We start from the raw sequence: 22,520 nt of genomic DNA, 5'->3' as shown, positions 1-22,520 counted from the left end.
GCTTTATAATGATCATAAAGTTAGGTAGCATAAATCTTCCAACTTTGTTCTTTCATTTTTAATTTGTTGGACTATTTCAGGTCTTTCCTATTTGTATATAAATTTTAGGATCTTGTCAATTTCTAGGGGGTAAAAATGTCACAGTTGGATGTTGAATCAGATTCACTGAATTTATACATAAATTGGATGAATACTCTTAACAATTTAAGTTTTTAATTCAGAAACCTAGCATATTGCTCCATTTATTTTGTTGTCTTTAATTACCCTAGACAATACTTTCTTTATACACAGATTTTTTTAAGTTCATTCCTTAATATTTAGTAATTTTAAAGTGTATTTTCTAGTTGTTATCTAGAAATAAAATTGGATCCTTCTTCTTAAACTTCACTACAGTCTAGAAAGTGCTTGTAGAAAGTTAGCCTAGGTGATCCTTCTGCTTACCTCTTTTGTATTCCTTTTCCCAGGGATAGAAACAATGGGCTATTAAACAATGTAAAGACAGCTGTTTTATCATTTATTTTAGTGTTCTACTTGTTCATTGTTTAGACCCAGTTCCTGCATCACAGCCAGAAGTAGAATTCTTTAATATATTTATTTTTAATGTGAGGCATTTTTCAGAAATGGGCACCCATACTCTTTGCATTTAAGAATGTGAAGACTATGGTAAGAAAACGCAGAAACTGGCAGATTCAGAAGAGTAGTGTAGTCTGAAAAGGATGTACTTTTTCATATATTTTTCCTGATAAGATAAAAACTACAAAACTCTACAAATTACTAAATGATAAATTATCTCCACATAGTTAAGTACAGACTGCTACAAGATTTCATCTTTTAGCAACTATAAAACCTTGAGACTTTACTAAAGGTTTTTCTCTTCAACTCTACATCAGTGTAAGAGCTAAAAGATGTGAGTAAATGAGGTGAAGGGAGCAAAGGAAATATACCAAAGTATCTGGCTTTGCTAGAATTTTCTGTATTTAGTAATTAAAAAACAAAACCAAATCTCTTAGGAAACAATGAATAAATATTACAGTATAGGGAACCTTAGTATTACATCATGGATAGAGGAAAAGAATACCATTGAGCATATTTTTATTTGAGAAAACAAAAATAATTTAATATTTCTTTAATTTTTAAAATAAAATTTTAAAATTCTTGACTATAAAACAAAGTGAGATACAACAAAAATTTAAGAAAGTTTTAATAGATGAATGAGATATAATAAAATATAAATTTAAAGAAACAAGGATCCTTGCAAAAATAAAAGCAAGTCCAGGAGAAAATTTTGAGTGGTTTGCACAACATTTAGAAGAAAGAGGTTAAGATATTAAGACAAAGAAAAGATAAACAGTGTGGAAGATAAATATATACTTTATTTATAAGTAGAGTACCTAAAGAAAAAAAAATAGTTATAACAGGTATATGACAAAAGAATAGAATTGGTATACTTATGACAACCAAAGAGAAGTAATAATTAGAATTTGGAAAAGACAGCTTACTTAGGTTGAAGAATAATTAGAATTTCTGGGTTTATTAGTTTAAGTATACCAATACCCAGAGAGTCTGGTGAATTTTTTAAAGTGCATGGATTAAACAGAACTCCAAAGGAGGTTCAAGCAGAAACAAATACAGTTTACATACAAAGGAATAATATGTTTGACCTTAAACTCTTTGTATATCAAGAACTCTAGAAGACATTGAAATATTAAGAGAGTTTTGAGGGGAACTGTTACCACCAAGAACTCTGTAACTGTGTTATATTTGAAGGAAAAAATAGAACATTCTCAGATGCGCACAGGATAGCAGTGTAATTTTCACTCTTATAAGATGGAAAAAACCTTAACAGACCTATTCTTGTTTGAAATATGCCATAATTTGAAAGCTGAATCAAAATAAAGAAGTTTAGAATACTTATAAGAAAATTCTCTTGGTCAGCATGAAGTCAAGTAAGCACTGTTAACATAACAAATGGTTAAACAAACTGAACACAAATGCCATATTTGGACAAAGAAACACAATTTAAAAATAAAGTAAATCTGAAGTAAAAAAGTATTAAATTATATTAAAACTGGAAAACAACTATGAGTAAAAAAGCAAAATAAACTTGCTAAATTTTTCTGATTTGAGAACTTGCTAATAAACTTTCTTCTTTGAGAAGAATCAATATATAATCAGTATATATATATATATAGTCAACAAAATCTAGCTTTGTTATTTAAAAAGATTAAAGTAATCTCTAGTAGGGCAAAGATTTTTTTATAGCTATCAAATAAGTGAGGAAAGAAAAACAGAGAATTACACCTTACAATCAAAAGAGAAAATAATAATAAAAACACTTAACATACTGAAACAATATTATAAGAGTAAGTATATAACATTGATAATGCAAATATACTAAATTCCCTTTATGAACTAAAAAAAAAAAAAGATTCTCATTTTTGTGTGCAAAATTCAAACATATTCTGATGCAGTTTCCTAAGATTTGCAGTTATTTACATTTACTTAAAATTTAAGAATTTTTTGCTATAGACTCAAAGTAAAGGTTTTAACAAGAAGCCTACAATACAGTGTCCAGATGTCCTTTGTCACCTATTAGCTATTTACAATAAGCAAGTTAGAATACTTTCTGTGCTATGGTTTCTTTATCTGTAAAATGAAAATAATAGTAGTATCTACCCCACAAGATGTTCTAAGGATCACTTGAGTTAAAGTATATAAAGTGCTCAGAATATTGTCTATTTTTAGGAAGTGTTACATTAATATTTTTACGTACAGAAATCCAGCAGGAGAAAAACTGGAAAGAGGAAAATACTCTCAGGTGTGAAAATATTATAACTTTGCTTGAGTTGGAGCTGATGGGATGTACAGTTTTGACTTGCTGCTAAGGGTTACAGCTACAGATGCTCCCTAGGGAGGCACCTAAGGCTCTGATAAGATTTCCCCAAGCTTGTTGGATATATACCTCAAATACATCCAAAATTCAAGGGTCCAGAAAGGGGAGACATGAAGTTAGGAGGCATCATTTAGTATCATCGTTAAATCTTGATTATACCTGGTGCCGCTAGTCCATTCCACTGAAGGGCAGAAGCAGTCAACTTTCAAGGACAAAAATATAGCTGTTCAATTGACTGATGAGGAATCTAATTTTTTTCTAAAGGGAAACAGAGAATGGCTATTTATTATTTTTGAAAGAGCAAATAATTACATTCTTCTTAAGAAAGACAAAGTTTTGTTGAATGATGTTGCAGATGCTGTTTGCAGTGTAAAAGATATCCCCCATCTGAGAGAGTGGGTGGGGAGAGAAATAAAAGCCATTATGGGAGTGAGGTTAAGCTACCCATTTAACTTCTCTGATTATGGATGGAATGCTCCCTCTCCGGGAAATGCATTCCCCACTGGAAAGCAATATAGTGCAAGATGAAAAAGAGAAAGTAATAAACCAGGTATGTTCATCGTAGAGGCCTCTGTGCTGACAATTCTCTAACTAATTAAGAAAAAGAGAGGAGAAAATATTTAAAATATATAAAAAATCATGCCAGAGAATTTTGAACGAGAGTCAACAGAAGAAACTGCAAAGTCAAATATTTGGTACAGAAACTCGATAGTCACAAGATTTATTAAAGTTGAAGACAGAGCAGTAAAAATACTTGTCATACATGTTGATAGGAAAGGTCTACCAGATAAATTTGGAAAAGAAAAGCATGCTGAGCTTTTTAAAATTGTTGTACTACCTGTGGTTGATACACACAAGTATTAATCGTCTTGAATATTAGTTACAGTTACAGATGATGAGTATCAACCCCATGCAGAGTCCTTCAGACTCTCCCTTCTGGAACAGCAGGAGAAATTTAGGTGAGGTGCAGCTTACGTGCCTGACATCTAAGGTGCAGTGTGTGTGTGCCTGACGCTGCTGGTACAGGGAAGTGTGCCTGACACCAAAGGTATGAGGTTAGGCAGTACCAACAGACATATGTTACAGTTGATTACTTTTCCCATTAAACATTTAAAAGGAAGATAATATTGGCTAAAGGGTAAGTATCTCATTCTCGCTACTCATGTTGAGCCTCTGGTGAAGGGAGTACTCTGCTGAAGGCAAATGCAAGGAAGCACAGATTTTAAAAACAGTTTTGTAAGGATGAGAAAGTACTAGTGAAAGGAAGAAGTAGGCACCATTTTCATATTGGTGGCGATTAGGAAAGAATCCTATGAGGAAGCAAAACTTCAAAACTCATCTAAGAGGAAGAAGGAAATCCAAACTGAAACCAGGCTTCTTAAAATCCTGCTAAAGTTTGGGTTTAAAGAAAATGTATAAACTTGAGAGAAAGATTGCAGGGAGTGGGTGAGAGAGGGGATAAGGTGATTGCCTCTGAATGTGGTAGCACATAAGATGTTAGGCCTAGTTACTTTAATAGAAAAGAACAAATAAACTGCACTGAGAAAGGACAAGTATTTAAGAAGGAAAATAAGAATATGCTAATTCAACTTGAGAATAAATACTCTGAGTAGCATATACATGCAATAAAATGTCTAGAGACAAACGTTCCAGAAATAAATTAATTGATTAACTAATAAAACAGAACAGGAGAATAAAGAAAAGGGAAAGGGAAACAAACTTTTGGCATATAGCTATTCAGGTTTAAGTAATTGGTATTCAATTTCTGTAGAAACTTTGTTGGTCTGACTCATGGGAATTGGATTGTAAATATGTATAATATGTAAATAACTTTTAATATACTTGAAGGATTTAAAAAGAGGGATAATAGATATGAAAGTGCTCTACAATGAATATCATTACAGACACTGGGAATGTTGAAAGGAATACCCAAAGAACATTTCCAATTCTTGTCTCATATCTGCTTATATGTATTTGATTTCCTGCATAGGGTCACTTACAAAGTATAAGCCCTTCCTTATTGAATTTGTTTTCTTTCAACTTATCTTCTTTCAAGGCACTGCCTCTCAGAGTTTCTATAATAGTACAGATTCATTTGTTGACTTTTCTGTATTTATTGTTTTTGTCATCCATTTTAGGCCGAAAGATTCTCAAAGGCAGGAAACAGCCATTTACTTTGTCTGGTCCGGAAAGAGTAAATATTATATGATAATGCTTTTCAGAGATTAATTCACTAGGCGTTATTTAAGACAATTCCATTTTGGAAAATAAATTCAATTTCAACTTTCTTACATAGAGCTTATATCTTCTACTAAAATTCATGGTAAAACTGGGTAAGTCTTTTTAATACACAGTCGACTTTCAATTACTAGGCAAATCTTGTTTGCAAATACTGAATGCTTTTTGAAAAATATCACTTTCATCATATTTCAAGAATCTTAGTTCCGAGTCACATACTATGAATGCAGGCTTTAAAAAATGCCACCCAATATCACCATAGTATAAACATCAAACTCCTTTTTTGGTTCTGCTTTGGTTAAATTTTGCAAGAAGTACTTATCACAAGTTTTCTTCACTCAGTCTGAAGTGCTTCCTCATTTTTGCATGCTAACGTTTTTGTTTGTTTGTTTTTTGTTTTAAGATTTTATTTATTTATTTATTACTCTCTTTAACAACTTTCATATATATCATTTATACTCTGTATTATATACCATATAGCAATGGTAACTATAGTCATTACGTTCCACATTAAAGCCCTAGTGTTTACTTAACAGAATTTTAAGTGTATAATATAGTATTATTAACTAGTGTATAATATAATATTTTTAACTATAGGTACAGTATTGTACAGCAGGTTTCTAGAATTTATTTATCTTGCATTACTGAAATTTTACACCCTTTGAACAGCATATTCTCATATCTTTCTGCTCCTAGTCCCACAACAATCATAGTACTCTATGTTTTTTAGATTGACTATTTTTAATACCTCATATAAAGTAGAATCACGTAGTATTTGTTCTTTTTTGATTGGCTTATTTCACTTAGCCTAATGTTCTTGAGGTTCATCCATGGTGTTGCGTAGGGCAGGATTCCCTTCTTTTTTTAAGACTCTGTAGTATCTGATCATATGTATGTACCACATTTTATCTATTCATCTGTTGATGGAAATTTGGGTTGTCTTTACATATTTGCTATTGTGAACAATTATGCAATGAACATGGGAATGGAAATATTTCTTTGAGATCTTAATTTCAACTCTTTTGCATAAATAGCTAGAAGTAAGATTCCTGGATCACATGGTAGCTCTAGTTTTAATTTTTTGAGGAAACTTGATAGTGTTATTTATAGCACCTGCATCATTTTACATTTCCACCAACAGTGTACAAGGGTTCCAATATCTCCATGTACAGACCAATACTTTTTTTTAATGATAGCTATCCTAAGAGATTGTGAGGTGATACCTCATTGTGATTTTGATTTGCATTTCCCAGTTGATAGTGATGTGGAGCATCTTTTCATATATCTGTTTCCCAGTTGATAGTGATGTGGAGCATCTTTTCATATATCTGTTAGCCATTTTTTTAAAGATTTATTTCTTTATTCATGAGAGACACAGTAAGACAAGCAGAGACATAGGCAGAACTCTCCTCACAGGGATTAGGTTGTGGGACTTGATCCAGATTCTAGAATCATGCCCTGAACCACCCAGGTGCCCCATCTGTTAGTCATTTGTATGTCTTTTCTGGAGAGATGTCTGTTCAAGTCCCTTTCTCACTTTTTAATAGTTATTCATTGTTTTGTTTGCTATTGAGTTTAGGAGCTCCTTATATACTTTGGATAATAAAACCTTATCAGAAATATGGATTGCAAATATTTTTTTCTCATTTTGTGGGTCACTTTTCTACTCAAAAAATTGTTTCTTTTACTATGCAAAAGTTTTTTTAGTTTGCTGTTGTCCACTTGTTTATTTTTACTTTTGTTTCCTGTCTTTTGTTGTCATAACCAAGAAATCATTACCAAGATCTATGCCATGAAGCTTTCCTTTTAGGTTTTCTTCTAGCAGTTTTAGAATTTGAGTTCTTATGTTTAAGTTTCTAATTTTGAGTTGGCTTTTTTGTATGGTGTAATAGATACATTTTTATTCTTCTGCATGTGGATATCCAGTGTCCCCAACACCACTTGTTTAAGACACAGTCTTCACTAATGCACTGTATCCTTTGTTAAAATCACCTGACAATATATGTGTGGGTTTATTTCCAGGTTCTTTGTCCTGACTCATTCATCTACATGTCTGCCATTATGACAGTACCAAACTGAGATTTTAAAAAATTATTTATTTATTTGCAGTGAAGGAGAGACAGAATGAGGGAGAGAATCCTGAAGCAGACTCCGCTGAGTGCTGAAACCAATGCTGGGTTCAATCCCAGGACTCTGAGATCATGACCTGAGCTGAAATAAGAAATCAGTGGCTCAATCCACTGAGCCATCCAGACACCCCAAGACAGATTTTTAAATCTGTTTTTATAGCAATAAACCTGTACAGGAGTAACTTCTTAAGACATAATATTAATATTTTACTTTATAATCTGCAACAACCTAGCCCTTTCAAGTAATGAAATCATAGGAAAAGAGAGTTATACAATATTTGCCCAATGCTATTCAGTTAGTTGATGATAAAGCAGGAATAAGAACCCTGATGTTGTGAGACTTTGCCCAGTGTTCTTATAGCACATGAGGGACCACTCTTTCATATGATTATGAAAAACTTACTGTGGTTGTAGGATATTGCAAAATTTTCCACTTTTATGTACCTAATTTCATAATTTAAAGTGTAAAAATAAGAGCAGCAGATGGGAGAAAGAATGGAGACAGCGTATTTCAGCAGCATTCCTTGGACAGCTGGACGAGCAGATTGTAAGAACTGGAAAACAGTGATCAAATTGCTAATCCTGAAGTTACCAATCAGTCATAATCAATTGACTGTCAAACCACAGTCTTGTTCAAATTTCTCATACAACTCATTCCCTTTCTTATATTTGTGACTGAGATACACAAAAGTCAAAGTTTTTGAGTAAAACAGACTGTAAGTCAAAGTTTAGAAATTCCTTTTTACCTCAATATTTCCTGGTGTCTTCAACCTCTTGTCTTTACACTTTACATCATTTGTGCCTAAAAAAAGTCAAATATTTAGTTTGGAGAATATGCACTCCTTCCTAACTGTACAGCTTATACAATATGAATAAATTCTAAGTGTCCTATTTGAATGTAATTTAAGATTCATACATTACTGTGGTAAAGGAGAAAATTATTTTACTTAAAGAAGTCTACAAAAATTTGGATAATATATAAAAGAATAAAAGGTAACAATGCAAGTTGCCTGTTCCTAAGACTTGTAGAAACAAGTTCTTTTAAATACATATTTTTAAATATGTTCACTTATTTACTTACAATTTCTAAAATCCTTAATACACACATTCAGCAAGGTATGCTTCTAGACTCACACAACCAAACCTAAACTAACAAGCAAAAGGCTGAAAGAACCAAAACAATTTACAATAGCTTTGAATGAATTGCTAAACTCAAATAGGATTCCTATCGTTAAACTAAGTGTGGCTACGGGCATGTAAGAACACGGAGACTCCTCGAGACAAGTTGGTGATGAAATGGCAGGAATGGTAGATCTGACAAGAGGCATGCTAGCCTGAGAAGTATGAGAGCAGGGTAAACAGCAAACCAATATATGTACACATTATATGTTAAGGGAAGTTCATGGATGAATAGGCATTGTCAAAGAATTAGGGGACACTGGAATAAGTGCACTTCCTACACTAGATACTAACAATGATAATAATAGTAATGATTAAAATATCAGCTACTATGTATTATTTTTTACTTAAACTTCATAATAACTTGGTGAGTTAGCATGATTCCCCAATTTTATCAGTGAAGAAATATATAGTTTTTGTGGTCAAGCCACATGCCCAAAATTGTAGACTGAATAAATCACAGAGTTCAAAACCATCTCAAAGTCTTTTCATTTAATATATATTTCATGCTTGGAGACATATAGTCATATTTTTGAGATTGCTAAAGAACCAGGTTAAGTTTATGGTGTATGAATAGAAATGCGGCAGACAGATACTAGGGCAGATTAATAAATATCAAAATGGGAGAAAGACAGAGAGTAGAACCAGAAAGCAAGACTCAAGCCATCATGTTTGTGAATTTCTATTTTTTATAGTTGAACAGAAGATTAGATATCTTCTCAAAAAAAAAAGTTTGCTTCCTTGTATGGTAAGATTACTTTTAATGCATAAGCAACACTACTAGGTTTCTTTTTCAAAATTTACAATCCCTGAACTGCCCTTTGGCCTCCTTTCTTGGCAACAAGTTCTTCATTAGTGTTCTCTATAATGCAAAGGTCATGAGAAATAATTTACGTGAGGTATACCATATCAAACACATGCAACTCTATTTTTTTTATTCAGAATACTAAAAATTCTATTTGCTTATAGTGATCTAGATAATATACAACAAAATAAAAGCTTTCCCTTGGATAATTAGATGTTTTTATTCAATTATCTGATTTAGCTGTCTAATCACTTAGGGAAAAAATCCTTCCCTAAGGAAGGATTCCCTAGAATAGATGTCTCAAAAATAGCTAATGAATAAATCAATAGTTGAACAAATGTATTTTAAAAAGGAAGCACTTACTTGGTTAACCTCTCAGAGCAAACTTGAGATAATGCATGCTTTCCTTGATTAATCACAGTCTTTGTATTACAAAACAATTATTACTCCTTTAAAAATTGTATTATTTTATGGCCAATATGTATGTATGAATCAATAAAAATTATGAATGCCAAAAAAAGAAAAAGGCTATTGCAATCATAGGATGAATTAATACAAGCATCATGGAATCTAGAAAAGGAGGATATAATTCCAGTATTTTCTTTGTATCAATCAGACAGAGGTATAGAGGGATACATAATATGTGGATTAAAATTTGATTATCATTAGAATTTTTTAGCTACTGTAAAAAAAGACACAGAGAAAAAGGTAAAAGAGGGGAAGGTTTCTCTTGAAATTACATTACAAAAGATAGAAGGTGGTATTTGCAACAGACATCTTAATGGAAAATCTATTCATTCTGACTTACACTCTGGAGGAAAGGCAAGAGTTAAGAAGAAAGTAAATTGTAGGAATATTGGAAGCATATTTTACAAATTAAAAAAAAACACTATGTTTTCAAGTGGAGAAATGCATAAATGCTTTGTATTTAGAAGAGCATACTGGTTTACAGATGCTTTATTTTAAGAAGGGAGCCTTAAAAAGTGGAGAATGTGAACATTGAAACAATCGTGGGTCTTCAAAATCTTTTCATGCAAGGGTACATTTAAAGGACTGCAGGCCCTACGGTGAGGAGAAGAGATGAAATGGGAAGCCACTCCAGTTTCTACTCATTTTGATTATTGAAATGGGAGAGATACTGGATTGAGCTATATCAATTCCTTGAAAGCATGAATTATTCTGAGTTTTACATTGATATCTTTCATCAAATTAATTTTAAATATTAATAGCTCAAAAAAAAATAAATATTAATAGCTCAATAATCACTGGATGGATAGATAGAAGTATGTGTTTAGAATAGATGGATTCTAAGTAAACAATGAGTAAAAGCCTATTCTCTACCTCGAAAGGTAGAAACTAGTTTGTGAACAAATTTCTACTGAGCTAAAAAAGTTTTTAAGGCTGGTTCTCAAGTATATTTTGATAAGTAAACAATTGTGTTCATTGAATTGTAGGCAGAATTATATGACTAAAATTAATTTGCAAGGTAGCAGTTTTGTGTTGTTTAGTTTCAAAACATAATTTCTGTTGCTGAAATTTACTCAGAGGATTAAAGTGAGAAAACTTTATAGAATCCAAAGTAGCTTCATAACATGTGAAAAAGATGTCACCAGAGTTTTCCTAAATGTTGAGTATTATTCATTTATTTACTTAGTCAACAAAGTTTATATGAATTTATTTACACTAGCCTCTATTCATACAACAATTTAAAAAAACCTATTGTCTTCTAGGTACATTTCATTTTAAAGTGATTTTGTAACTGAATAATTATGAAACTGGGATTTGCTGGGATAAAATTTGGAATGAAGGACACATCAGGGGCAGCCCCGGTGGTGCAGCGGTTTGGCGCCGCTTGCAGCCTGGGGTGTGATCCTGGAGACCCTGGATCGAGTCCCACGTCAGGCTCTCTGCATGGTGCCTGCTTCTCCCTCTGCCTGTGTCTCTGCCTCTCATTCTCTCTCTGTGTCTCTATAAATAAATAAACAAAATCTTTTTAAAAAAAAAAAAAAAAAGAAGGACACATCAGAGTTTGCTAGGACAGGTCAGCCAATGTTTCCCCGAGGAAAGACAACATTTGAATGAAGACCTTGACCACAAGGAGTTGGTGTTCACCAGACAGACGATTGAAAATAAGAATTCCAGCCAGGAGTGCGGGTAAGGAGTAATTGTTACTTTCTCACTGTGATGGAAATGCCATGATTCCTGGGAACTGACAAGAAATTTGAGCTTTCAGGAACACAAGACCAATGGAGAAGAGGAAAACAAGGGTCCAAATGCAGTAAAAAGCTAAATGAACAGATTGTGGAAGGCTTCGCTCAGGAGTTTTATTTATGCTAGAAAAAAGGCAATGAATGATTTTATTTATGAGAGTAAATAAAAGTAACATGGTCAGATCTCTGCTTCGGAAAGATAAAACAGTGCAAGAGTAGTGTCAGATCATATGAGCAAAGAATCTTTTCAGAGAGCTCTTAAAACAGTACACATGAAGAATGCTGAGGCTGAATCAAGGCAGGATAAACATGTTTATTTCAATTGCTCTTGTTCTCAATAAAAATGAGAAGTTAGGGGAGATATGAAAGCTTTTGCATTGTGTCTCTCCTAAGTAGGCAAAGTATGACATTCACACTAAAGAATAATTAAACCAGGGATCTCTGGGTGGCTCAGCGGTTTAGCACCTGCCTTCAGCTCAGGGCGTGATCCTGGAGTCCTCAGATTGAGTCCCACATCGGGCTCCCTGCATGGAGCCTGCTTCTCCCTCTGCCTGTGTCTCTGCCTCTCTCTCTCTCTCTCTCTCTCTTTCTCTCTGGTCTCTCATGAGTGAATAAATAAAATCTTTAAAAAAAAAAGAATAATTAGACTACGGTCTTTCATTTTAATTATGCCAATGTGGAAGCCAGGTTCTTCTACTATATTAGTGATATTGGGCCCCAGATATATCTCTATTTTACAAAAGAATGAACATCAGCAATTCAACTTTTCTAAAGGTGATGTGCTCAATGCCCTTATTATGGGAGAGTGGGGCACCTAATTACATTGATCAAAACAGATACAGTTTCTCTCCTCAGAGATCAGTTGGTACACCTTGACGAGGTAATAATACCTTTTTGTTCCTATTGCCTTTTTCCTCACTAGGTTGGGTTCCTTTATTTCTGCCAATTCCAAGTGCTCATTCCATGTAGCTCAGCATTGGTCTTATTTCTCAAAGTGTTTCCAAAGTTTCTGAACAATCTTTAAAGTTTTTGTAATTCTTAATCTTCCCTATCCATCCCCAAATATTCTAATTTTCATGATTATCCGTAATTCAGGATATTTCTTTCTTTGCACAGATTTTACAAGACATAAAAGAGTTGTCTAAACACTTACTAATAATGTGTTTCCTTGGCTTAGTCAACAAGTATTTGCGCTGCCCCTCATTCCTTGGTAAAATATCATTTTTGATGTTTAGCATTTATGGACTGCCCATAAAACTTATCAGGAAGGGAAGAATCTCTGAATTTATTGCCCATTCTTACTTTAAAATTGCTATCAATGAAATGAAGTCTTAACTACTAGATTCAGTGCTACCTAATTACCCATTTCTTCATTTTATAACTTTACTACATGTAATTTTATTAATGGAAATTCAAGATATCCTAATTATAATACAACATGTAGAAATGACTATTTTTATATGAAGTAAGCTGAGAATTATAAAAGCATATCAATATATATATTAGTTAACACCCTGCTTATTGTGACTACCGTAGTAGATGATGGGCATTTACAGATTTATATACATTTTTTATACTTTTTTTTATTCTATGCAGATAATCCACAAATTCCTCCATAATTAACATTTTCCAAAAATTCTTTGTTTGCTCAATATTTACTTCTATAATCACACTGAGTCAGTGACCCTCAGCATGGAAATATGGTTTCAAATATATGATATCATCTTATTACTTTCTCATTATTATTTTTTAACTAAAGGATAGTTGACACAATGTTACATTAGTTTCAGGTATACAACACAGTAATTGGAAAGTCTAAAAAATTTGGAACACTTCACAAATTTGCATGTCATCCTTGGGCAGGGGCCATGCTAATCTCTGTATCATTCCAATTTTAGAACATGTACTGCCGAACTGAGCACTACTTTCTCATTATTTACTATAAATATGGTGACGGATTTTCTACATGGAAAGTATTCCAAGAAAAGAGAACATGTTATCTGATGTTGAAAGACCCTGAAATAACAAAGACATAAAATGATATACCACAATGAATTGGACAATCAAAATGGGAAATAATGGCAGAAAAGGAAACAAGTGTGCAAGTAGAAGAGAAGACAGGACTAGAAGAATTATCAGGTAATATATATTTTCTGAGGCCCTGGCAACAGCATTTACTACCACTTTATAAGCTAGTTTTTCATTATAGCAAAGATTTTCTGAAAAACCTTATTGCTTCTTTAGAAAAGCATTAAAAATATTTAAATAATAGATATTTCATTGGTTAATGTCCAATATTTCCATATAAATACAAAAATATATATGTATATTTTAAAGATTTATTTATTCATGAGAGACAAATAATAGATATTTCATTGGTTAATGTCCAAAATTTCCATATAAATACAAAAAATATATGTAGATTTTAAAGGTTTATTTATTCATGAGAGACAAAGACTGAGAGAAAGAGTCAGAGACAAAGGCAGAGAGGGAGAAGCAGGCGCCTCGCAGGGAGCCTGATGCGGGATTTCATCCCAGATCCCAGGATCACGACCTGAGCCCAAGACAGGCACCCAACCGCTGAGCCACCCAGGCGTCCCCCAAAAATATTTTTAAACTTAATTGCTTCATCTATAAATATTTTGCTTCTAACAGTTGTAGTAACCCAAATACCTACTATTTGAATGTTAAAGATCATATAAGAATTAACATTTTATTTATTTTCCTGGGTATTTAAATATAGTCTAAATAATTTAAGTTAAAAGACATATATTTCCCTTTATTGTGTAAATGTTTTCTTTATTAAAATTTTAAATTTTTGTATAAACTAGATCTTTTCTGAAATATACATTTTTCATCCATTGTTTTATCTTTGTACCATTTCCATATTGTTTAAGCTAATGTATGAGCTGAATTCCCAGAAAGACAAGCCACTCTTTCTTAAATACTTTTTTGAAATATTATTCTCAACATTTAACAAAATTCCTTCTACAAACCTCTCATCACTGCAAATGCTGTCAGCGTTTGAATTGGCCTAGAGTTTTATGTGATATATATCATATATATATAAATATATAATTTTGCAATTTTAAAGACTATGAATATCTGTGAAAAATGTGGTACACATGAGTTTTAAACATGTTTTCGTATATAAAGTGATTGTAATTGCCCTTTGACTTCTTTCTATCTCTGATTGTACCAGTGTCACAATGAACTTAACCTCAAGAGTATATGTAACAGGAACTGCTATTTTCTTAAACCTAATTTCCTACAATACATAAGTGATTTCAAAAAATACAAGCATATTTCTTCAATTTTTCAAATACTTAGCTATTATAATTATGAATTTTAAGTGTAGGACATATATATTTTCTGAGATAAACTTTTTCTATTCTGAATCAATGAATATACTAGAATGTCTCCTAAGTGGTAACTCCCCAAACTTGGCATCTTTATTAGTTTGCATATTTCTAGGCTAAGCTAGCAACTACTTTTTTTTTTTTTTTTTGCATTGCTTTGGCACTTTCCAATATGTGGTTTAGAGCATATTTTTTACAGCATTTCTTTTAAAAAATTGTATTTGTTTATTTGAGAAAGAGAGTGCACGGTAGGTGGAGATAGAGTGGGAAAGAGAGATGGAGGGAGAATGGGGAGAGAAAGAGGGAAAAGAATCCCAAGACGACTCTGTGATAAGCATGGAGCCCAGCATGGCTCAATCTCGAGTCTAAGATCATGACCTAAGCCAAAACCAGTCAGCGGCTTAACCAATTGAGCCACCCTGGTGCCCTTATTTGTATAGCATTTTTGTTTCACGAATCACTCTTAGACATGCTTTCTACAAACAGACTCAGTTCTCTGAAAGAACATTTTTGTGGTTTGGTGGGAGGGGAGTTGTTCTGGATGGCAGTCTAATCCAGGGTGAGCTTTTTTGCTGGAATGTGTTTTGTTGTGAATATCTACTTATTTTTGAAAAAGCCTCAGACTGAAGTCTGTTTACTTGCTCATTTATTTGTTTTTTAAAAAAGGTTTGGGGGATCATAACTTCCGCACAGCAAAGTCATGGTTCACCACAAAACAGTATCAATACATTGTATTAACCATTTAAAAGGAGTAATCAGGGATGCCTGTGGCTCAGCGGTTGTGTCTGCCTTTGTCTCAGGTCGCGGTGCCAGGGTCCTGGAGTCCTGCATCCAGCTCCCTGCGTGGAGCCTGCTTCTCCCTCTGCCTGTGTCTCTGCCTCTCCCTCTGTGTTTCTCATTAATAAATAAAATATTTTTAAAAAATAAAAAAATAAAAGAAGCAATCAGTAAATTAGTCTTTTTATTTGGAAGTTTGATTGAAACATTTGTCATATCCCAAGCCAGAAATTTACACATGAGCCCTCAAATGCTAGTTAGTTAGTAACAATTCAATAAACTCAAACATCTGAGGTTGAGTTTAGCATAGTTAAGACCATAGATTCTGGAGTCAAACAGACCCGCCTTTCAGTTGTAATCTTGCCATTTACATGCCTATAACTGTGAACGACTTACTTCAAATCTGTTATTCTTAATTCTGTTTTCTTTAAAATGTGGGTAACAACAGCATTTACTGAACTAAATTATTGGAGTAATAAATGACATAGTTTGTGTGAAGCAGTTTGAACAATGCCTGATGTAGAGTAGTAGTTAAAAACAAGATGAAATAAAGTTGTATAATTTCCCATAGTTAAAATTTCAACACAAAAAAAACATAAATTTGTGTTAAGTATTCTATATTTAAACTAAGTACAAAATAGTTTAAGTAGAAAATGTCCACACAATGCTATCACATTCACCAAAAGTAATTTTTTTTCAACAATCAAAAACAGTAACAAATCAAAAACCAAACAAATAAAAAACACATACCATAAGTTAAATATGTTCTTGCGATTTAAATTTCAATAAGCATTTTAGAGTTATATGCTACTGTTCATCTGATTGAAGGAAAAGGTAGTTTAATTTCTCTACGCTTTAACTCAATTTTTAAGAGTGGCTGTTCTTATGCTTTGGTGAGTTGAAGGAGCTTTGAAAGTTAAGGATAAAGCACAAATATTTAAGACAAAGAAAAAATTTGCAGGTAATTGCAGACTCTATTAAAGCCTTAATTAAAGGACACTAGGAAAGCGAAGTAGCACATCTGAGATTTTAATCAAACTGCTATTTCAACCAATTTATTAATTGACTCCAGGATTAGACTGTAATGTGCACTGTTAAGATTATGTTCGTGATCTGAAAACCCTACGACTATAGCTCACTATTTTTATCTAAGGAATAACCAAGCTGAAATGTGCATTTAAAAGGGATCTCCTAGTTTTATGGAGATACTAGTAAATGTTGTAAAGGGTATTGATCATTCTATGCCTACAATGGCTAAACCTAAAACAAAATTAATGTTAATGTGGAATTCAGCAAACACTTGTTGAGTGGCTGAATGCTTATAGATATTTTGATTCACCTAAAGACAAAAATCACATTCTTGATTAAAATATAGTTCAAACAAGAGTTAAAGCAAATTGTCTATTGTATAACATAGGGCTTATAGTTAACAATACAATATGGTAAACTTAAAAATTTGTTAAGAGATAAGATTTCATGTTAACTTTTCTTACCAGAAAAAAAAAAAAAATAGCAAAGCGACACAAGGAAACTTCTGGAAGGGATGGATATGTTTATTACCTTAACTGTGATTATGGTATCATGGGTGTATTCATATGTCCAAACTCATCAAATTATATCCATTAAATATGTGCAGATTTTTTGTGTGTATATCAATCATACCACAACAATACTATTAAAAAAATTAAAAAGGCTGTCTTTTTGCATTCTTGGTGGAATAAAAAAATTATTAGATAAAAATAAAATTCATTTTTTAAAAAGATTATTTATTTATTTATTTATTTATTTGAGAGAGAGCTCTCTAGTGAGCATGGGGGATGGGCAGAAGGAGAGAGAGAAGTGGACTCCCTGCTAAGCAGGGAATCAGACTTGGGGCTCAACCCAGGACCCTGAGATCATGAATGAGCCTAAAGCAGATGCTTAACCAACTGAGGCACCCAGGCACCCCCTTAAAAATAAAATTCACCTTAAAAATCTTAAAGATAATTGTAGTAAAACCAAAAGGTATTTTCAAACTATATAGAACATTTCTATAAATTCCAAACTCAGTATTGTGTATAGGACCTTGTCATAGTCTTTTGGGGCTATTATGACAAAATACAATAGATTGAATGGTTGATAAACAGTAAACATTTATTTCTCAGTGTTCTGTAGCCTGCAAAGTCCAAGATCAAGGCACTGACAGATTCAGTGTCTGGTGAGGGCTCCTTCCTCTCTGTCCCTCTTTTAGTGATGGCCTCATGTGGCAGAAAGGGTGAAGAATCTTGCTGGGACCTCTTTTATAAAGGCTTAATCCCATTCATCATCATGAAGACTCTGCCCTCATGACTAATCACCTTTCAAAAGTGCCATCTCAGGGTACCATTACTTCGATGATCAGGTCTCAACATAGAATTTTGAGAGGACACAAACATTCCACCTATAGTGGGCTTATCCTGAAGTCTTCAGTCAATAGGCTACCCTTCCGTATTTTTGGTCATAAAGTAGAGAAATACCATCTCACATAGTCTTCTATATGTATGTGTATTATAATAAAGTTACTACCTGCTTCAGAGTAAAATGGATTCCCTCCTGCTGTAAAGAGTTATATGTTATTCTGCTTGTAGAAATGTAGCAAACTGAATTCCTTATAAATTTTTTTCTCCCATGTGATTTTTAACACCAGCTTATGTTCTTATCTCAGTAGGTAAATAAGAAAAGAAATGCTCCTATACCTTAAATATAGTTTTTGTTTGTTTTTCTTTTCTTTGAATTCATGACATGTTTTCAAGTCTTTGGAAACCACAAGCAAAAGGCAATTATAAGTTTTCTAGTGGCTAGGCTTTTTTAGCTTTAACAATAAGAGTAGTGCCAGCTCAGAAGTCTAGTTGTCTGGGCACATGGGTGGTTCAGTACTTGAGCATCTGTCTTTGGCTCAGGTTTGATCCCCGGGGTCCTGGGATGGAGTCCCACAATGGGCTCCCTACAGGGAGCCTGTTTGTTCCTTTGCTTGTGTCTCTGCCTCTCACCTCTCACTCTGTGTCTCTCATGAATAAATCAAATCTTCAAAAAAAAAAAAAACAAAAAAACACCAGAAGTCTAGTTGTCAATGAGATTAACCAAGGGGGCCTGTTGCAAGAACAAATTTAGGTGTTTTTTTTTTTTTCTTTTTTTCCATTTTGGGGTGAGTAAATATAAAGACTTTAACATTGACAAGCATATTAATCATGCCTCTTTATTTTATTTTTGTGTGTATTTCTGAGGCTTTGCCATCTGGGACCCAGAGAGACTACTCCCAGAGCTAGCCAAAGTCTAGAGATAATAAAGGACTCAAGGGTATCTTTCATATGCAAACCAACCAATCCTGAGCCCACACTCCAACACCTCTTTTATCACTTTCTAGTGCTCTTAAACTCCAGGCTACTATATTCCCTACTATTCACTCAGGACCAGGTACTGAACAATTAGAGAGAGCTGTTACACTCTAGAGCCCACTGAAGTTATTCAAACTAGCTAATCGTAAACCTGTTTAACTGCCTTGTCCTTTCCTTCACATGGAAGCCACAGTAAAGGTTCTTGCCCATGCTTTGCTCCTGCTCCCTGTGCCTCCTTACTAACCCTGGGGCTTCTTCATGTGACACCTGTATGAGTGCTATGCCTCCTCCCCTTAGAAACTGGGAGTAAAAAACTATCTTTTCAATGGCATTGTCTCCTGATCTGTTGGCCTCACCACACCCGATTAATACAAACATCTAAATTTTAAAACGATGAGCACAAAATACTTATACTATTAAGGAAACATATATATCTTCCCATTTCCAGGCATGGTGTGACTTTCTAATCATGCTTAAGAGTGAAGTAAAAAAAAAATGTCAGTTTAAGTAAATATTTTAATAGCTTCATGCTTTCCATCAATCCATCAAACAGCTAGAAGGCCTGCTACCAATATAGTTAGTTTACGCATGCAGCAACAGTTCAGGTCACACCTGGCTAGAAGCAGTCTACCTCAATGTCCCATAATAACCAATCTTTTTCAGGCTCTTATCTTAAGAATTAAAGGTTCAGGTGCCTGGGTAGATTAGCTGGTTGGACTTCTGCCTTGGGCTTAGGTCAGGATCCTGGAGCCCCAGGATGGAGCCCCATATCAGGCTTCCAGCTCGGTGGGGAGTCTGCTTCTCTGCCCCTCGCCCTACTCATGTTCTTTCTCTCTATTGCTTTTTCTCTCTCTCTCTCTCAAATAAATAAATAAAACCTTTGAAAAAAAATTAAAACCATATTCAGGTACAGATTTCTAATAGAATGCACAAGCAAAAAACGATTTTCTCACCTTTCATTGTGCCATCACACAGCAGCATGACAAAACAGATAATTAGACTTAATATAGGAGACATTATGGGGTAGACTATTTTATCTATTATCTTTTCAATAGGTTTAAGTTCAAGACGGGATTGACACTGGACAGTGGCTGACATCAACGGATATAAAAACTACCTATGGATTATTTTAAGTACTTTTACAGCCACCATTTCTCTTCATCATTAACTACTCTCTGCATGGCCATCCACTTCTATATAGTCAGTTAAATAAAGAAAACTGCATGTGGTTGAGTAGATCAATATTATTGACTTATCAAATAAGATTGATATGTCCATAATGAGTTTAAAAATGTTTTAAGACTAATGTATTATGAAAATAATTACCTATCATCATTACTTCGGCTAAATAGCACAATAATCATCAAGCAACCACCTATTGATAGTGATGTGATAATTGCTCCTTCACTTTGACCGTTTTTATCTTAACGATTAATCAATTGTCTTAATTCAACTTTCTCAATTTCTCTTGTTCTAATCCTTCCCCTTCTATCTTTGTGTTCCTCTGAACTGCTGCAATGGCTTTCTAGCTAGTCACTCTACCTGCATTCTCATCTCTTAATAAAACATTCTTCAGAGTGCTGCCAGAGAAATAGGGCTAACATGTTGTGAGGAACAACTTTTTCCCATGCTCAATATTCTTCAGTGATTGCTGTTATTTAAAGGGGAAAAGTAGCAACTTCCTAACATGGCATAAGTGGCCTTTCAGAATCTACTATTTTCACACATTTTATACAATATGGTCCAACAATACTAGACTATTGCAATTTGCAAACATGGCATGCTCACTTACATCTCTCGCATATTCGGTCGATCCTTGAACAAATCTGAACTGCAAGGGTCGATTAATACATAGATTTTTTTTTTTTTTTTAACAAATACAGTAGAGTACTCCAAATGTGTTTTCTCTTCCTTATGATTTTCTCAACATTTTCTTTTCTCAAATTTACTTTATTGTAAGAAAATAGCATGTAATACATATTAGATACGAAGTGTGTGTTAATCAACTCTTTATGTTATCTGTAAGACTTCCAGTAGTAGAGTTTTGGGAGGGTCAAAAGTTTTAAGTGAATTTTCATTTGTGTTGGGGGTGTTAGTGCCCCTAATCCCTGAAATATTCAAGGATCAACTGAATTATTTTTTTTTCCTTTTCAAATGCCTTTTTACTAACTTATCACTGATGCAACAAAGCCTTCAATATTTTTCATGGTTTGTCTAGGCACACATAGGCATCCTCTATACCTTCCTTGCTACCTGTGCATTCTGAATTTCAAGTATTAGTGTCATTTTTTCTTAATTTTTTTTAATTTTTTTTTATGATAGTAACAGAGAGAGAGAGAGAGAGAGAGGCAGAGGCACAGGCAGAGGGAGAAGCAGGCTCCATGCAACGGGAGCCCGATGTGGGATTCGATCCCAGGTCTCCTAGGCCAAAGGCAGGCGCCAAACCGCTGCGCCACCCAGGGATCCCGTCATTTTTTCTTATAATTGTGTGCATGTTTGCCTCTCTAGTGGGCTACAATTTCTTTGAGTACAGAAAATATAAATTATCGTATATATGTCTTAGATAGAGCTCTATACATACAATTTACACAGTCATCTATTTCAAGTAGTTGAATGAATGAGTGGATATGGAGTCTCTGAGAGTCATAGTACAAGTACAATATTGGAAAAAATTTTCCATCACTTTAAATCTGATAAACTGCCATCTAGACAATGTTAAGATACCACATGTTTTTAACATCCAAGTTCCTTAAAGGCAGAAACAATGGGTGAACAGTTTACTCCCCTGAAACACCACCAGACAAACCAATTGTTTCAGGAAAGCTATGTTTAGATTTGTGATACTTAATGCAGTAAGGGAAAACACCACCTTGACTGGGTCTTATACTATCTTAGAACAGAAGGTCAGGGAAGGATATTTATCATATTTTAGCTCCTCGGCTAGCTGGTTGAGTTTAGGTGTGTCTTGCAAGATGTGGAACTCATTGGAATTGGGCAGAGATTATGGCACAATAACTTTGTACGGATAGGCACACAGAAACGAGGGTCTTCAAGTACTTCTTGATGAGGAACTTGTTTGTTTATAAGTAATTTGGTGAGTTGTTTTACAGTCTTAATCTTCCGGAAGCAATTTTATGGTGGAGAAAGAACTAGGTTATTTTTGCTTAGGCACAATGTTACTTCATATACATATAGCAGTTTATGTTCAGCCTCACAACACTGTTTAACTGATGACATTGGTTTCAGTTTTTAATTACTTCCTATAATTTGTATCCTTAGTGTCTATCACAGTACCTGGCTCTCGGAAAGATTTAAATATTCTACATGCTTAAACTTCTTCTAACTTGAAGAGTACAAGGCACAGGAATTTTCACTGAATTACAAAGTTCCTTTTATGGAAGCAGGATTGGCTAATTCAGAGGTTAAAAATGAAAGGACATTGTCCATAAAACCCATCAATTTCCCTGTTTAGTGTGCTCCTACACCTCTTACTTATCCCAATAACACCTTTCCCATTTATCTTTTTCCTAACTATGTACTATGCTCCAAACTCACCTATCACTTGTGTCTGCACACT

At 33.8% G+C, this 22,520-nt stretch overlaps 1 protein-coding gene and 1 non-coding gene across 2 annotated transcripts in view; one reads left to right on the top strand and one right to left on the bottom strand.

Annotated features, from left to right (window-relative positions):
- The first annotated feature begins 3,383 nt into the window (after positions 1–3,383).
- Positions 3,384–22,520, top strand: part of LOC140598955 (ribosome production factor 2 homolog) — a 51,736-nt gene continuing 32,599 nt past the window's right edge. Inside the window, exons 1-2 of the mRNA XM_072757411.1 lie at positions 3,384–3,443; positions 7,724–7,807. Coding sequence (XP_072613512.1) covers positions 3,384–3,443; positions 7,724–7,807 — 144 coding nt within the window. The remainder of the gene's footprint in view (positions 3,444–7,723; positions 7,808–22,520) is intronic.
- LOC112926908 (U6 spliceosomal RNA) lies at positions 13,273–13,376 on the bottom strand. Its single transcript, XR_003236431.2, has one exon. It is a non-coding gene; the product is annotated as a U6 spliceosomal RNA (small nuclear RNA).

The sequence above is a fragment of the Vulpes vulpes genome, chromosome 5, assembly GCF_048418805.1.
Source record: "Vulpes vulpes isolate BD-2025 chromosome 5, VulVul3, whole genome shotgun sequence".
Taxonomy (NCBI): Eukaryota; Metazoa; Chordata; class Mammalia; order Carnivora; family Canidae; genus Vulpes; species Vulpes vulpes.
Note: the sequence above shows the minus strand (reverse complement) of the source record. Positions and strands in the feature narration are given on the sequence as shown.